The sequence below is a fragment of the Pelophylax lessonae genome (assembly GCF_965119305.1).
Source record: "Pelophylax lessonae genome assembly, contig: HAP1_SCAFFOLD_172, whole genome shotgun sequence".
Taxonomy (NCBI): domain Eukaryota; kingdom Metazoa; phylum Chordata; class Amphibia; order Anura; family Ranidae; genus Pelophylax; species Pelophylax lessonae.
In genome coordinates this window covers 268800-283431 of record NW_028120126.1, presented here as the reverse complement: position 1 = coordinate 283431, position 14632 = coordinate 268800, and the positions used below count along the sequence as shown (strand labels likewise).

The 14632-nt window shown below is 50.1% G+C and overlaps 1 protein-coding gene across 1 annotated transcript; it reads left to right on the top strand.

Moving 5' to 3' along the window:
- Positions 1-6625: 6625 nt before the first annotated feature.
- On the top strand, positions 6626-9796 carry LOC309543530 (protein sel-1 homolog 3-like; the record flags this gene model as incomplete). The annotated part of the gene is made up of 3 exons (XM_082276003.1): positions 6626-6791; positions 7126-7660; positions 9666-9796. The coding sequence occupies exons 1-3, from the start codon at positions 6735-6737 to the stop codon at positions 9794-9796; spliced, it is 723 nt and encodes a 240-aa protein (XP_082132129.1). The 5' UTR covers positions 6626-6734.
- Between the last annotated feature and the right edge of the window lie 4836 nt (positions 9797-14632).

Here is a 14632-nt window from a genome sequence, read left to right as displayed (position 1 = left end):
AGTGCCAGCCACAGCATTGCCCCCAATGATTGCAGAGTGCCAGCCACAGCATTGCCCCCAATGATTGCAGAGTGCCAGCCACAGCATTGCCCCTAATGATTGCAGAGTGCCAGCCACAGCATTGCCCCTAATGACTGCAGAGTGCCAGCCACAGCATTGCCCCCAATGATTGCAGAGTGCCAGCCACAGCATTGACCCCAATGATTGCAGAGTGCCAGCCACAGCATTGCCCCCAATGATTGCAGAGTGCCAGCCACAGCATTGCCCCCAATGATTGCAGAGTGCCAGCGACCCCCCCGCACTTACCTCACGGACGGTCTCCGAGTCATCAGTCCTCCCGCGGCGCCTCCTCCTCGTCCAATGGCACGGTGTTTGCCTTTCGGCCAATCAGGAAGCGGGAGGACCCGCTCCCTGATTGGCCAGGAGGAGGATCCGTGTGACAATAGCGAATTCTCATTTGCTATTGTCACAGAATGGGCGGGTCGGGGCGCACTGCTCCGCTCTCTGGCCGCCACGTCTGCGGCTGCGCGGTCCGAGTGCGGGACATTCAATTGTACTGCGCTCGGACGCGCAGAGGGATTCAGCCGGTTCTGCGAACTTGCAGAAAGTTAGTAACCGGTTCTATGGAACCGGTGCGATCCGGCTGAATCCCACCACTGAGCCTTCCCCGTCCACCTCCATCAATGAGCCTTCCCTTCCCACCTCTATCAATGAGCCTTCCCTCCCCACCTCTATCAATGAGCCTTCCCTCCCGACCTCCATCAATAAGCCTTCCCCCCAACCTCAATCAATGAGCCTTCCTGCCACCACTGCCATCAATAAGCCTTCCTTCCCCACCTCAATCAATTAGCCTTACCTCACCCATCTCCATTAATAAACCTTCTCTCCCCAAACCTCCATCAATGAGCCTTCCATCCACATCTCCATTAATAAGTCTTCTTTCCCCAAACCTCCATCAATGAGCCTTCCCCCAACCTCTATCAATGTGCCTACCCTACCAACCTCCATCAATGAGCCTTCACTCCCCCACCTCCATCAATAAGCCATCCCTTTACACCTCCATCAATGAGCCTTCCCTCCCCACCTCCTTCTATGAGCCCCCCAATCCCCATCAATTAACCCCCCCACCTCCATCAATGAGCCTTCCCCGTCCACCTCCATCAATGAGCCTTCACTCCCTCACCTCCATCAATAAGCCATCACTTTCCACCTCCATCAATAAGCCTTTCAACCCCCCCACCCATCAATGAGCCTTCCCTCACGGCCTTCATCAATTAGCCTTCCCTGATCCCCCATCAATGAGCCTTTCTCCTCCCCAACTCCATCAATGAGCCTCCCATTCCTCACCTTCATCAATGAGCCTCCCCCCCCACCTCCATCAATGAGCCTTCCTCCTCCCCAACTCCATCAATGAGCCTCCCATTCCCCACCTTCATCAATGAGCCTTTCTCCTCCCCACCTCCATCAATGATCCTTCCCTCCCCCCACCTCCACCAATGAGCTTTCCCTCCCCACCTCCAACAATGAGCCGTCCCTCCCCACCTCCATCAATGAGCCCCCCCAATGCCCATCGATTAACCCCCCCCCCCACACCTCCATCTAATGAGCCTTCCCCATCCACCTCCATCAATGAGCCTTCCCTTCCCACCTCTATCAATGAGCCTTCCCTCCCCACCTCTATTAATTAGTCTTCCCCCCCACCTCCATAAATAAGCCTTCCCCCCAACCTCAATCAATTAACCCCCCCCCCACACCTCCATCAACGAGCCTTCCCCGTCCACCTCCATCAATGAGCTTTCACTCCCCCACCTCCATCAATAAGCCATCCCTTTCCACCTCCATCAATAAGCCTTCCAACCCCCCCCCCCATCAATGAGCCTTCCCTCACGGCCTTCATCAATTAGCCTTCCCTGAACCCCCATCAATGAGCCTTCCTCCTCCCCAACTCCATCAATGAGCCTCCCATTCCCCACCTCCGTCAATGAGCCTTCCCCCACCTCCATCAATGACCCTTCACTCCCCACTTCCATAGATAAACCTTATTTCCCCCCCACCTCCATAAAGAGCCATTACCCCCCACCACCATCAATGAACCATTCCTCCCCACCTCCATCAATGAGCCTTCCCTCCCCATCTCCATCAATGGGCCTCCCCCACCTCTTTTAATGAGCCTCCCCCACCTCTATCAATGAGCCTTCCCTCCCCACCTCCATCAATAAACCTCCTCCCCACCTCCATCAATGATCCTTTCCTCCCCCTGCCTCCCTCAATGAGCCTTCCCTCTCCACCTCCATCAATGAACCTTCCCTCCACACCACCATCAATGAGCCTTCCCTCCCCCCACCTCCATCAATGTTTCTCCCTCCCCCACCTCTATCAATAAGCCTTCCACCCCACCTTCATCAATGAGCCTTCCCCCCATCTTCATCAGTGAGGCCCCCCATCACCATCAATTAACCTCCCCCCACCTCCATCAGTTAGCCTTTCCCTCTCCACCTTCATCAATGAGCTTTCTCTCCCCACCTCCATTATCAATGAGTCTTCTCTCTCACCTCCATCAAGGAGCCTTCCCTCTCCACCTCCATCAATGAACCTTCCCTCCACACCACCATCAATGAGCCTTCCCTCCCCACCTCCATCAATGAGCCATTCCTCCCCACCTTCATCAATGAGCCTTCCCTCCCCATCGCTATCAATGGGCCTTCCCCCACCTCCTTTAATGAGCCTCCCTCCATCTCCATCAATGCACCCTCCCTCCCCACCTCCATCAATGAGCCCTCCCTCCCCACCTCCATCAATGAGCCCTCCCTCCCCACCTCCATCAATGAACCTTTCCTCCACACCTCCATCAGTGAGCCTTCCCTCCCATCCTCCATCAATGAGCCTTCCCTCACCACCTCCACTATTGTTCCTCCCTCCCCCACCTCCATCAATGAGCCCCCCCCACCTCCATCAATGAGCCTTCCCTCTCCACCTCCATCAATTAGATTTTTGTCCCCACCTCCATTATCAATGAGTTTTCTCTCCCCACCTCCATCAATAAGGCTTCCCTTCCCTTGTCCATCAAGGAGCCTTGCCTCCTCCTCCTCCATCAATGAACCTTCCCTCCACACCACCATCAATGAGCCTTCCCTCCCCACCTCCATCAATGATTAGTCCCTCCTCCTCCATCAATGAGCAGTAACTCCTCCTCCACCTCCATCAATGAGCCTTCCCTCCCCACCTCCATCAATGATTAGTCCCTCCTCCTCCATCAATGAGCCTTCTCTCTACACCTCCATCAATTAGCTTTCTGTCCCCACCTCCATTATCAACGAGTCTTCTCTCCCCACCTCCATCAATGAGCCTTCCCTCCCCCTCCTCCATTAATGAGCAGTCCCTTCCCCTCCTCCATCAATGAGCAGTCCCTCCCCCTCCTCCATCAATGATCCTTCCCTCCCCACCTCCATCAATGAGCCATTCCTCCCCACCTTCATCAATGAGCCTTCCCTCCCCATCGCTATCAATGGGCCTTCCCCCACCTCCTTTAATGAGCCTCCCTCCATCTCCATCAATGCACCCTCCCTCCCCACCTCCATCAATGAGCCCTCCCTCCCCACCTCCATCAATGAGCCCTCCCTCCCCACCTCCATCAATGAACCTTTCCTCCACACCTCCATCAGTGAGCCTTCCCTCCCAACCTCCATCAATGAGCCTTCCCTCACCACCTCCACTATTGTTCCTCCCTCCCCCACCTCCATCAATGAGCCCCCCCCCCCCACCTCCATCAATGAGCCTTCCCTCTCCACCTCCATCAATTAGATTTTGGTCCCCACCTCCATTATCAATGAGTTTTCTCTCCCCACCTCCATCAATAAGGCTTCCCTTCCCTTGTCCATCAAGGAGCCTTGCCTCCCCCTCCTCCATCAATTAACCTTCCCTCCACACCACCATCAATGAGCCTTCCCTCCCCACCTCCATCAATGATTAGTCCCTCCTCCTCCATCAATGAGCAGTAACTCCTCCTCCACCTCCATCAATGAGCCTTCCCTCCCCACCTCCATCAATGATTAGTCCCTCCTCCTCCATCAATGAGCCTTCTCTCTACACCTCCATCAATTAGCTTTCTGTCCCCCACCTCCATTATCAACGAGTCTTCTCTCCCCACCTCCATCAATGAGCCTTCCCTCCCCCTCCTCCATTAATGAGCAGTCCCTTCCCCTCCTCCATCAATGAGCAGTCCCTCCCCCTCCTCCATCAATGATCCTTCCCTCCCCACCTCCATCAATGAGCCATTCCTCCCCACCTTCATCAATGAGCCTTCCCTCCCCATCGCTATCAATGGGCCTTCCCCCACCTCCTTTAATGAGCCTCCCTCCATCTCCATCAATGCACCCTCCCTCCCCACCTCCATCAATGAGCCTTCTCTCTACACCTCCATCAATTAGCTTTCTGTCCCCACCTCCATTATCAATGAGTCTTCTCTCCCCACCTCCATCAATGAGCCTTCCCTCCCCCTCCTCCATTAATGAGCAGTCCCTTCCCCTCCTCCATCAATGAGCAGTCCCTCCCCCTCCTCCATCAATGATCCTTCCCTCCCCACCTCCATCAATGAGCCATTCCTCCCCACCTTCATCAATGAGCCTTCCCTCCCCACCTCCATCAATAATCCTTCCCTGTCCACCTCCATCAATGAGCTTTCCCTCCCCACCTCCATCAATGAGCCTTCCCTCCCCACCTCCATCAATGATCAGTCCCTCCCCACCTCCATCAATTAACCTTTCCCCTCCACCTCCATCAATTAGCCTTTCCCTCCCCACCTCCATTAATTAACCTCCCCCCTCCACCTCCATCAATTAGCCTTTCCCTCCCCACCTCCATCAATGAGGCTTCCCTCCTCCCACCTCCACTAGGCTCCATTCACATTCCAGGATCTAAATTTTCAGAAAAGTGGTTATTAAAAAAGTATAAAAACGGTTATTTTCAGTCCAATAACACTTTAATAAATGAGAGAATCAGCAGAAAATATAAGAAGCGAGATTAACAGAGGGCGGAGCATGACCCCGGGAACACTCTGCCTGCAATTAGAGGAGAAGGAGGCTGCTGGAGGGCGTGGTTACTATGAGGATTTAACCAACCAGAAGGTGATAATCAGAGGCATAACTAGAACCTTCAGGGCCCTGGTGCAAGAAACCATGAAGGGCCCCCCAGACCCCTGGCTGGGGCCCTTCCCTTCAAGCCTGGGGATTTTCCCACTGATTGCGGGGCCCTTTATTATGGTCCCGCAGTGGGGCCCTTTCACAAGTTCTGCAGTGGGCCCCTTTCCTGCCATCTTGGGGCCTCCCCATGGTGGTGGAATGCCAGGGCCTTGTCACAAGTGTGACCTTTGCGATCCTGGAAGTTCACCCACTGGTGTCAGTAGTTTTTATTTTTTGTATTATAATTGTATTATTTTTCATCATTTTATTTTATTTTTTTCCAATGTGACTGACTATGACTCTGTCCATTCAGAAAAGGAAGGAGCTGGTAAATTACATATTTACCGACACCTTCCTGGTACTCTACTGACATCATCCAGGGGAGGGAAGGGAGCACAGTGGGGGGGGGGGGGGGGGCAGCACAGTAGGGGGGAGGGGGGGGAGCACACAGGGGCCCAGAGACAGCAGAACACAAGTGAACTGGATAGGAGGAGTGGCGGGGGCAGCATACAGAGGAACCAATCTCCTCCATTTTCCTCCTGCAGCTACAGGAGGACAGTGATTTCTCTACATGCCGCCCCTCCTATCCAGGTGTACAGGGGAGCCGCACAGGCCTGGAGCAACTGCAACCCCTGTAGTTACGCCCCTGGTGATAAGTCAGTAAACTTCTCATGGTTCACCGGTGTGTCCCTTCTACATCTGACCCCAGTTCTCTCCCATTCTAGGAGAACGTTATGGGGTCATGTAGGGCTGAGAATTAGACAAAACGTTCTGCGTCAGTTTTCATGGACTGCGGGTAGGTAAGACTGTAAAATAAACAGGAATATTGAATATTAACTTTTCAGGCGGGCAAGCGTGATAAAATGGTACAATAGCAATAGTGGTTGCTGCGGGTGACGCAGTTCCCAACATGCTATCCAATGCACTATTCGACATGCAACCCAACGCATCAACCGACACACCGACACACTATCCGACGCTTTGTCCGATGCACCACCCAACACATTATCTGACATATTCTCCGACACACCCCAGAGTGACCGATAATAGCGGCGCCCAGAGATCGAAGGTTTAACACAGGATGGAGAGTATTCTTCATCTTCTCTGGTCACTCATTTCATTGTATCAGTGTCTGGGTCACTTTAAGAATGGCATTGTTTTCTTTTCCCTGTCATCAGTCCTGTGTGGTGACTTTCCCCTGCAGGGAGCTTTGGCCGGCTGGCTTTTATTGTCTTAGTGTTTGTGGTCGGTTTGGTTTTCCCGGATATAAGAGGTTAAGCTGACTTCATAACTTTATCTGATGTTTGTTTTAACTCATTCTGCCTCCCCAGCAGGTTCCACGTATCACGGTGTGCATTCTGCAGGTGACAGCGTGCCGGAGATCGCTGCCAATACCATAATATCACCAGCTACCGATACCCGCCATCACTAGAGAACCACCCATCTATCCTCAATTCCATGAATTTCCATCATCCCGGAACATCCCGGCCACTGCGAGACCAGAAAGTGGACATGTGAGTGTCGGGGATACCAGACACCCCAAAAATAATACCCAACATGGTGCCTCAATGGAGAGTCCAGGAGACCCTTCTCAGCTGCCTCCTCCTCTGCCAGGTATGGTTCTCTGTACAGCGCTGCGGTATATGTCAGAGCTATATAAATGTATAATAATAATAATAGTGTGTTACTGTGGGGGAGGGGACATTAGAGTGTGAGCTCCTCTGGTACAGAAACTGATGTGACTGTGGGGGAGGGGACATTAGAGTGTAAGCTCCTCTGGTACAGAAACTGATGTGATTGGCTCAGTGATCTCTGTACAGCACTGCATTATATGTCAGAGCTATATAAATGTATAATAATAATAATAGTGTGTGACTGTGGGGGTACATTAGAGTGTAAGCTCCTCTGGTACATAGACTGATATTATCTGCAGTCTTTCTTTGTCCAGTCCTGTTGGATGCAGGTCATCACCTCAGAGACTTCAGCCCCGACCCCCACCAAGTCTTACATTGAGTTCTTTGACCCACCAAGGACTTTGTCTGATTCTTCGGTCATAGAAGTCCTGTATCAGTGCCAGCGGGACCAGGTGGTCCATGTGGATGTTCTGGCATCTTCCATTACAAAGCCTCTGGTTGGCATATTGAAAAGACGTTGGACTTGCAGGCCCGATGGTACAGAGAAGATTCAAGAGATCCGGCTAAACTTTCCGGATCAGATGGTCTACAGAGAGGACTGGATCCTCCGCCGGCCAATCTATGTGACCAACATTCTTCTCAGAGCCTGGATCTCAGATTATCCCATTGACCTCAACATGCCGGACAGATTCTCCTACAGGAACGGAGTGGCCAAAATCCTGCACCAAATGGAAATCCCGACACCCAATAATCGGCCGTACAAGGACCATCAGAAATGTCCGCAATGGGACCAGGATGTACTGTGGAAGGTCAGGATGGAAAAAGTGCTGCAGTGCCCAGCTGAGGAAGGTGATATCTACAGACCTTTACTATCACTCTATTACTACCTATAATACTTCCTGAGATACTGCCTATAATACTACCTGAGATACTGCCTATAGTACTACCTGTATCACTATATGTATTACTGCTCTATTACCACCTGTAATAATACCTGTATTACTATCTATATTACTATCTGTATTACTACCTTTATTACTACCTATAATACTACCTGAGATACTGCCTATAATACTACCTGAGATACTGCCTATAGTACTACCTGAGATACTGCCTATAATACTACCTGAGATACTGCCTATAATACTACCTGAGATACTGCCTATAGTACTACCTGAGATACTGCCTATAGTACTACCTGAGATACTGCCTATAGTACTACCTGAGATACTGCCTATAATACTACCTGAGATACTGCCTATAATACTTCCTGAGATACTGCCTATAGTACTACCTGAGATACTGCCTATAGTACTGCCTGTATCACTATATGTATTACTGCTCTATTACCACCTGTAATAATACCTGTATTACTATCTATATTACTATCTGTATTACTACCTTTATTACTACCTATAATACTTCCTGAGATACTGCCTATAATACTACCTGAGATACTGCCTATAGTACTACCTGAGATACTGCCTATAGTACTACCTGTATCACTATATGTATTACTGCTCTATTACCACCTGTAATAATACCTGTATTACTATCTATATTACTATCTGTATTACTACCTTTATTACTACCTATAATACTTCCTGAGATACTGCCTTTAATACTACCTGAGATACTGCCTACAATACTACCTGAGATACTGCCTTTAATACTACCTGAGATACTGCCTATAATACTTCCTGAGATACTGCCTATAATACTACCTGAGATACTGCCTATAATACTGCCTGAGATACTGCCTATAGTACTACCTGAGATACTGCCTATAGTACTACCTGAGATACTGCCTATAATACTGCCTGTATCACTATATGTATTACTGCTCTATTACCACCTGTAATAATACCTGTATTACTATCTATATTACTATCTGTATTACTAACTTTATTACCACCTATAATACTTCCTGAGATACTGCCTTTAATACTACCTGAGATACTGCTCTATTACCACCTGTAATAATATCTGTATAACTATCTATATTACTATCTGTATTACTATTTGTATTACTACCTTTATTACTACCTGTATTACTTCCTGAGTTACTGCTCTATTACCACCTGTAATAATACCTGTATTACTATCTGTATTACTACCTGTATTACTCTTTGTATTACTACCTTTATTACTATCTGTATTACTTCCTGAGTTACTGCTCTATTGCCACCTGTATCACTATCTGTATTACTTTCTCAATTACTATCTGAATTACTACTGATTGGCAGTTGTTGATGAATGCCCTTTGCCTTCGTTCGTTCTATATGATGTCTCGGCTGATATGTGACGTCTTGGCTGATATGTGACGTTTCGGCTGATATGTGATGTTTCGTCTGATATATGACGTCTCGGCTGATATGTGACGTTTCGGCTGATATGTGACATCTCGGCTATGTGATGTTTCGGCTAATATGTGACGTCCCCACTGATATGTGACATCTCGGCTGATATGTGACATCTCGGCTGATATGTGACGTTTTGGCTGATATGTGACGTTTTGGCTGATATGTGACATCTCGGCTGATATGTGACGTTTCGGCAAACATGTGACGTCTAAGCTGATATGTGATGTTTCGGCTGATATATGACGTCTCGGCTGATATGTGACGTCTTGGCTGATATGTGATGTTTCGGCTGATATATGACGTCTCGGCTGATATGTGACGTCTCGGCTGATATGTGACGTTTCGGCTGATATGTGACGTCTCGGCTGATATGTGACGTTTCGGCTGATATGTGACGTCTCGGCTGATATGTGATGTTTCGGTGGATATGTGACGTTTCGGCGGAGGTTTGTGGTATAAAACATAACATAAGAATCTTCTTTGTCTGGCAGAAGTCCTCCTTCTCCTCCCGTTCCTCTATGCTTGTACCGGGGAAGGTTTTGGCATTGTGAGGAAACCGGAGCCGTACCTGGACCCCAGACTGGAGCACCAGAGGAAGTACAATGCAATGGCACCACGGTAAGGACTTTACTTCACTAATGACTTATAGAGGACCTGTCAACACCTCTACAAGTCTACATTCCTGGCAGCCACCACATCGCTCCCTATAGAACCTCTACATCTACATTCCTGACAGCTACCTCACCGCTCCCTATAGAACATCTACATCTACATTCCTGACAGCCACCGCATCGCTCCCTATAGAACCTCTACATCTACATTCCTGACAGCCACCGCATCGCTCCCTATAGAACCTCTACATCTACATTCCTGACAGCCACCGCATCGCTCCCTATAGAACCTCTACATCTACATTCCTGACAGCCACCGCATCGCTCCCTATAGAACCTCTACATCTACATTCCTGACAGCCACCGCATCGCTTTCTATAGAACCTCTACATCTACATTCCTGACAGCCACCGCATCGCTCCCTATAGAACCTCTACATCTATATTCCTGACAGCCACCGCATCGCTTTCTATAGAACCTCTACATCTACATTCCTGACAGCCACTGCATCGCTCCCTATAGAACTCCTAGACCCTAAGGTAACACTGACACTTGGACCCTAAGGTGACACTGACACCTGGACCCTAAGGTGACACTGACATCTGGACCCTAAGGTGACACTGACACCTGACCCCAAAGGTGACACTGACACCTGGGCCCTAAGGTGACACTGACACCTGGGCCCTAAGGTGCAACTGACACCTGGACCCTTAGATGACACTGACTCTTAGATCCTAAGGTGACACTGACACCTGGACCCTAAGGTGACACTGACACCTGGACCCTGAGGTAAAACTGACACCTGGACCCTAAGGTGACACTGACACCTGTACCCTAAGGTGACACTGACACCTGGGCCCTAAGGTGACACTGACAACTGGACCCTAAGGTGACACTGACTCCTAGACCCTAAGGTGACACTGACACCTGGACCCTAAGGTGACACTAACTCCTAGACCCTGAAGTGACACTGACTCCTAGACCCTAAGGTGACACTGACACCTGGACCCTAAGGTGACACTGACAACTGGACCCTAAGGTGACACAGACACCTGGACCATGAGGCGACACTGACAACTGGACCCTAAGGTGACACTGACACCTGGACCCTAAGGTGACACTGACTCTTAGACCCTAAGGTGACACTGACACCTGGACCCTGAGGTGACACTGACACCTGGACCCTGAGGTGCCACTGACACCAGGACCCTGAGGTGACACTGACACCTGGACCCTAAGGTGACACTGACTCCTAGACCCTAAGGTGACACTGACACCTGGGCCCTAAGGTGACACTAACTTCTAGACCCTGAGGTGACACAGACTCCTAGACCCTAAGGTGACACTGACTCCTGGACCCTAAGGTGACACTGACACCTGGACCCTAAGGTGACACTGACACCTGGACCCTAAGGTGACACTGACTCCTAGACCCTAAAAGTGACACTGACTCCTAGACCCTAAGGTGACACTGACACCTGTACCCTAAGGTGACACAGACACCTGGACCCTGAGGTGACACTGACAACTGGACCCTAAGGTGACACTGACACCTGGACCCTGAGGTGACATTGACAACTGGACCCTAAGGTGACACTGACACCTGGACCCTAAGGTGACACTGACAACTGGACCCTAAGGTGACACTGACTCTTAGACCCTAAGGTGACACTGACACCTGGACCCTGAGGTGACACTGACACCTGGACACTGAGGTGACACTGACACCTGGACCCTGAGGTGATGCTGACACCAGGACCCTGAGGTGACAGTGACACCTAGACCCTAAGGTGACACTGACACCTGGGCCCTAAGGTGACACTAACTCCTAGACCCTGAGGTGACACTGACTCCTAGACCCTAAGGTGACACAGACTCCTAGACCCTAAGGTGACACAGACTCCTAGACCCTAAGGTGACACCTGGACCCTGAGGTGACACTGACAACTGGACCCTAAGGTGACACCGACACCTGGGCCCTAAGGTGACACAGACACCTAGACCTTAAGGTGACACTGACTCCTAGACCCTAAGGTGACACTGACACCTGGACCCTGAGGTGACATTGACAACTGGACCCTAAGGTGACACTGACACCTGGACCCTAAGGTGACACTGACAACTGGACCCTAAGGTGACACTGACTCTTAGACCCTAAGGTGACACTGACACCTGGACCCTGAGGTGACACTGACACCTGGACACTGAGGTGACACTGACACCTGGACCCTGAGGTGATGCTGACACCAGGACCCTGAGGTGACACTGACACCTAGACCCTAAGGTGACACTGACACCTGGGCCCTAAGGTGACACTAACTCCTAGACCCTGAGGTGACACTGACTCCTAGACCCTAAGGTGACACAGACTCCTAGACCCTAAGGTGACACAGACTCCTAGACCCTAAGGTGACACTGACACCTGGACCCTGAGGTGACACTGACAACTGGACCCTAAGGTGACACCGACACCTGGGCCCTAAGGTGACACAGACACCTAGACCTTAAGGTGACACTGACTCCTAGACCCTAAGGTGACATTGACACCTGTACCCTAGGGTGACAGAGATCCGTACAGATTATTCCTGGGAAACAGGAGAGATTTTCTCTGTACAGAGAGTGACGGTGACACGTATCTGTTGATCTGATCATACGATAAGGAAGACGGGACAGATCGGACTTTCCACACACGGAGGAGGAAGGTGAAGACATCAACCTTCAATGCATTACAAAGTTTCCCCCCCCAGGTTAGGAGGTCAGGAACCCAAATACATCAAGCTGATCCCCTGTGCAGTGGGGGGTGGGGGGTGACAGGTGGTCCTTATGATTTGTCAGGTGCAGTGTGTGTGTGTGTGTGGGGGGGGGGGCTGACAGGTGGTCCTCGTGATTTGTCAGGTGCAGTGTGAAGGGGGGGGGTGACAGGTTGCCGTCATTAATGGTCAGGTGCAGTATGTGGGGGGGGGGGCTAGGTGGTCCTCATGATTTATCAGGTGCAGTTTGGGGGGTGACAGCTGGCCCTCATGATTTGTCAGGTATAGTGGGTGTGGATGGGGTGACATGTGACCCTCATTATTTGTCAGGTACGGGGGGGGGGGGGGGTGACAGGTGGCCCTCGTGATTTGTCGGGTGCAGTGGCTGTGGGAAGTTCTGGAGGTATTTAGATGTTTCTATGTTTGGTTCAGCAATAGAGGTAGGGAAGGCATGGGGCCCTGGCAGTCCCCCAAATCTCCCCAGCGTGGGCCCCTGGCTGTGACTGCCCAGGAGTTTCCTCTCTCTGGGTTGTAGAATTCGATATTTATCTCCGATTATTGGTCAATAAGTGATCTTGAAAAGTGCAGAGTCAATGCGTAGGTGGCCAGCGTGGTTGGAGGGATCAGGATGATGATTGATCTCTGACTCACTTTAAGCCTCTGAGATTTCCTCCACCGGCCCAGCATGACTAATCTTCCCCAATCCCACAAATCTCCCAAATCCTTCCAACAAAATCTACATAATCTACCCTTCCCCAATCCCACAAATTCTCCACTAATCTTCCCCAATCCCACAATTCTCCACTAATCTTCCCCAATCCCACAATTCTCCACTAATCTTCCCCAATCCCACAAATCTCCACTAATCTTCCCCAATCCCACAATTCTCCACTAATCTTCCCCAATCCCACAATTCTCCACTAATCTTCCCCAATCCCACAAATCTCTACTAATCTTCCCCAATCCCACAATTCTCCACTAATCTTCCCCAATCCCACAAGTCTCCACTAATCTTCCCCAATCCCACAAATCTCCACTAATCTTCCCCAATCCCACAAATCTCTACTAACCTTCCCCAATCCCACAATTCTCCACTAATCTTCCCCAATCCCACAAATCTCCACTAATCTTCCCCAATCCCACAATTCTCCACTAATCTTCCCCAATCCCACAATTCTCCACTAATCTTCCCCAATCCCACAATTCTCCACTAATCTTCCCCAATCCCACAATTCTCCACTAATCTTCCCCAATCCCACAAATCTCCACTAATCTTCCCCAATCCCACAAATCTCCACTAATCTTCCCCAATCCCACAATTCTCCACTAATCTTCCCCAATCCCACAAATCTCCACTAATCTTCCCCAATCCCACAATTCTCCACTAATCTTCCCCAATCCCACAATTCTCCACTAATCTTCCCCAATCCCACAAATCTCCACTAATCTCCCCAATCCCACAATTCTCCACTAATCTTCCCCAATCCCACAATTCTCTACTAATCTTCCCCAATCCCACAAATCTCCACTAATCTTCCCCAATCCCACAAATCTCCGCTAATCTTCCCCAATCCCACAAGTCTCCTCTAATCTTCCCCAATCCCACAAATCTCCACTAATCTTCCCCAATCCCACAAATCTCCATAATCTTCCCCAATCCCACAATTCTCCACTAATCTTCCCCAATCCCACAAATCTCCACTAATCTTCCCCAATCCCACAAATCTCCGCTAATCTTCCCCAATCCCACAAGTCTCCTCTAATCTTCCCCAATCCCACAAATCTCCACTAATCTTCCCCAACCCCACAAATCTCCACTAATCGTCCCCAATCCCACAAATTCTCCACTAATCTTCCCCAATCCCACAAATCTCCACTAATCTTCCCCAATCCCACAAATCTCCACTAATCTTCCCCAATCCCACAAATCTCCACTAATCTTCCCCAATCCCACAATTCTCCACTAATCTTCCCCAATCCCCACAATTCTCCACTAATCTTCCCCAATCCCACAAATCTCCACTAATCTTCCCCAATCCCACAAATCTCCACTAATCTTCCCACAATCCCACAAGTCTCCTCTAATCTTCCCCAATC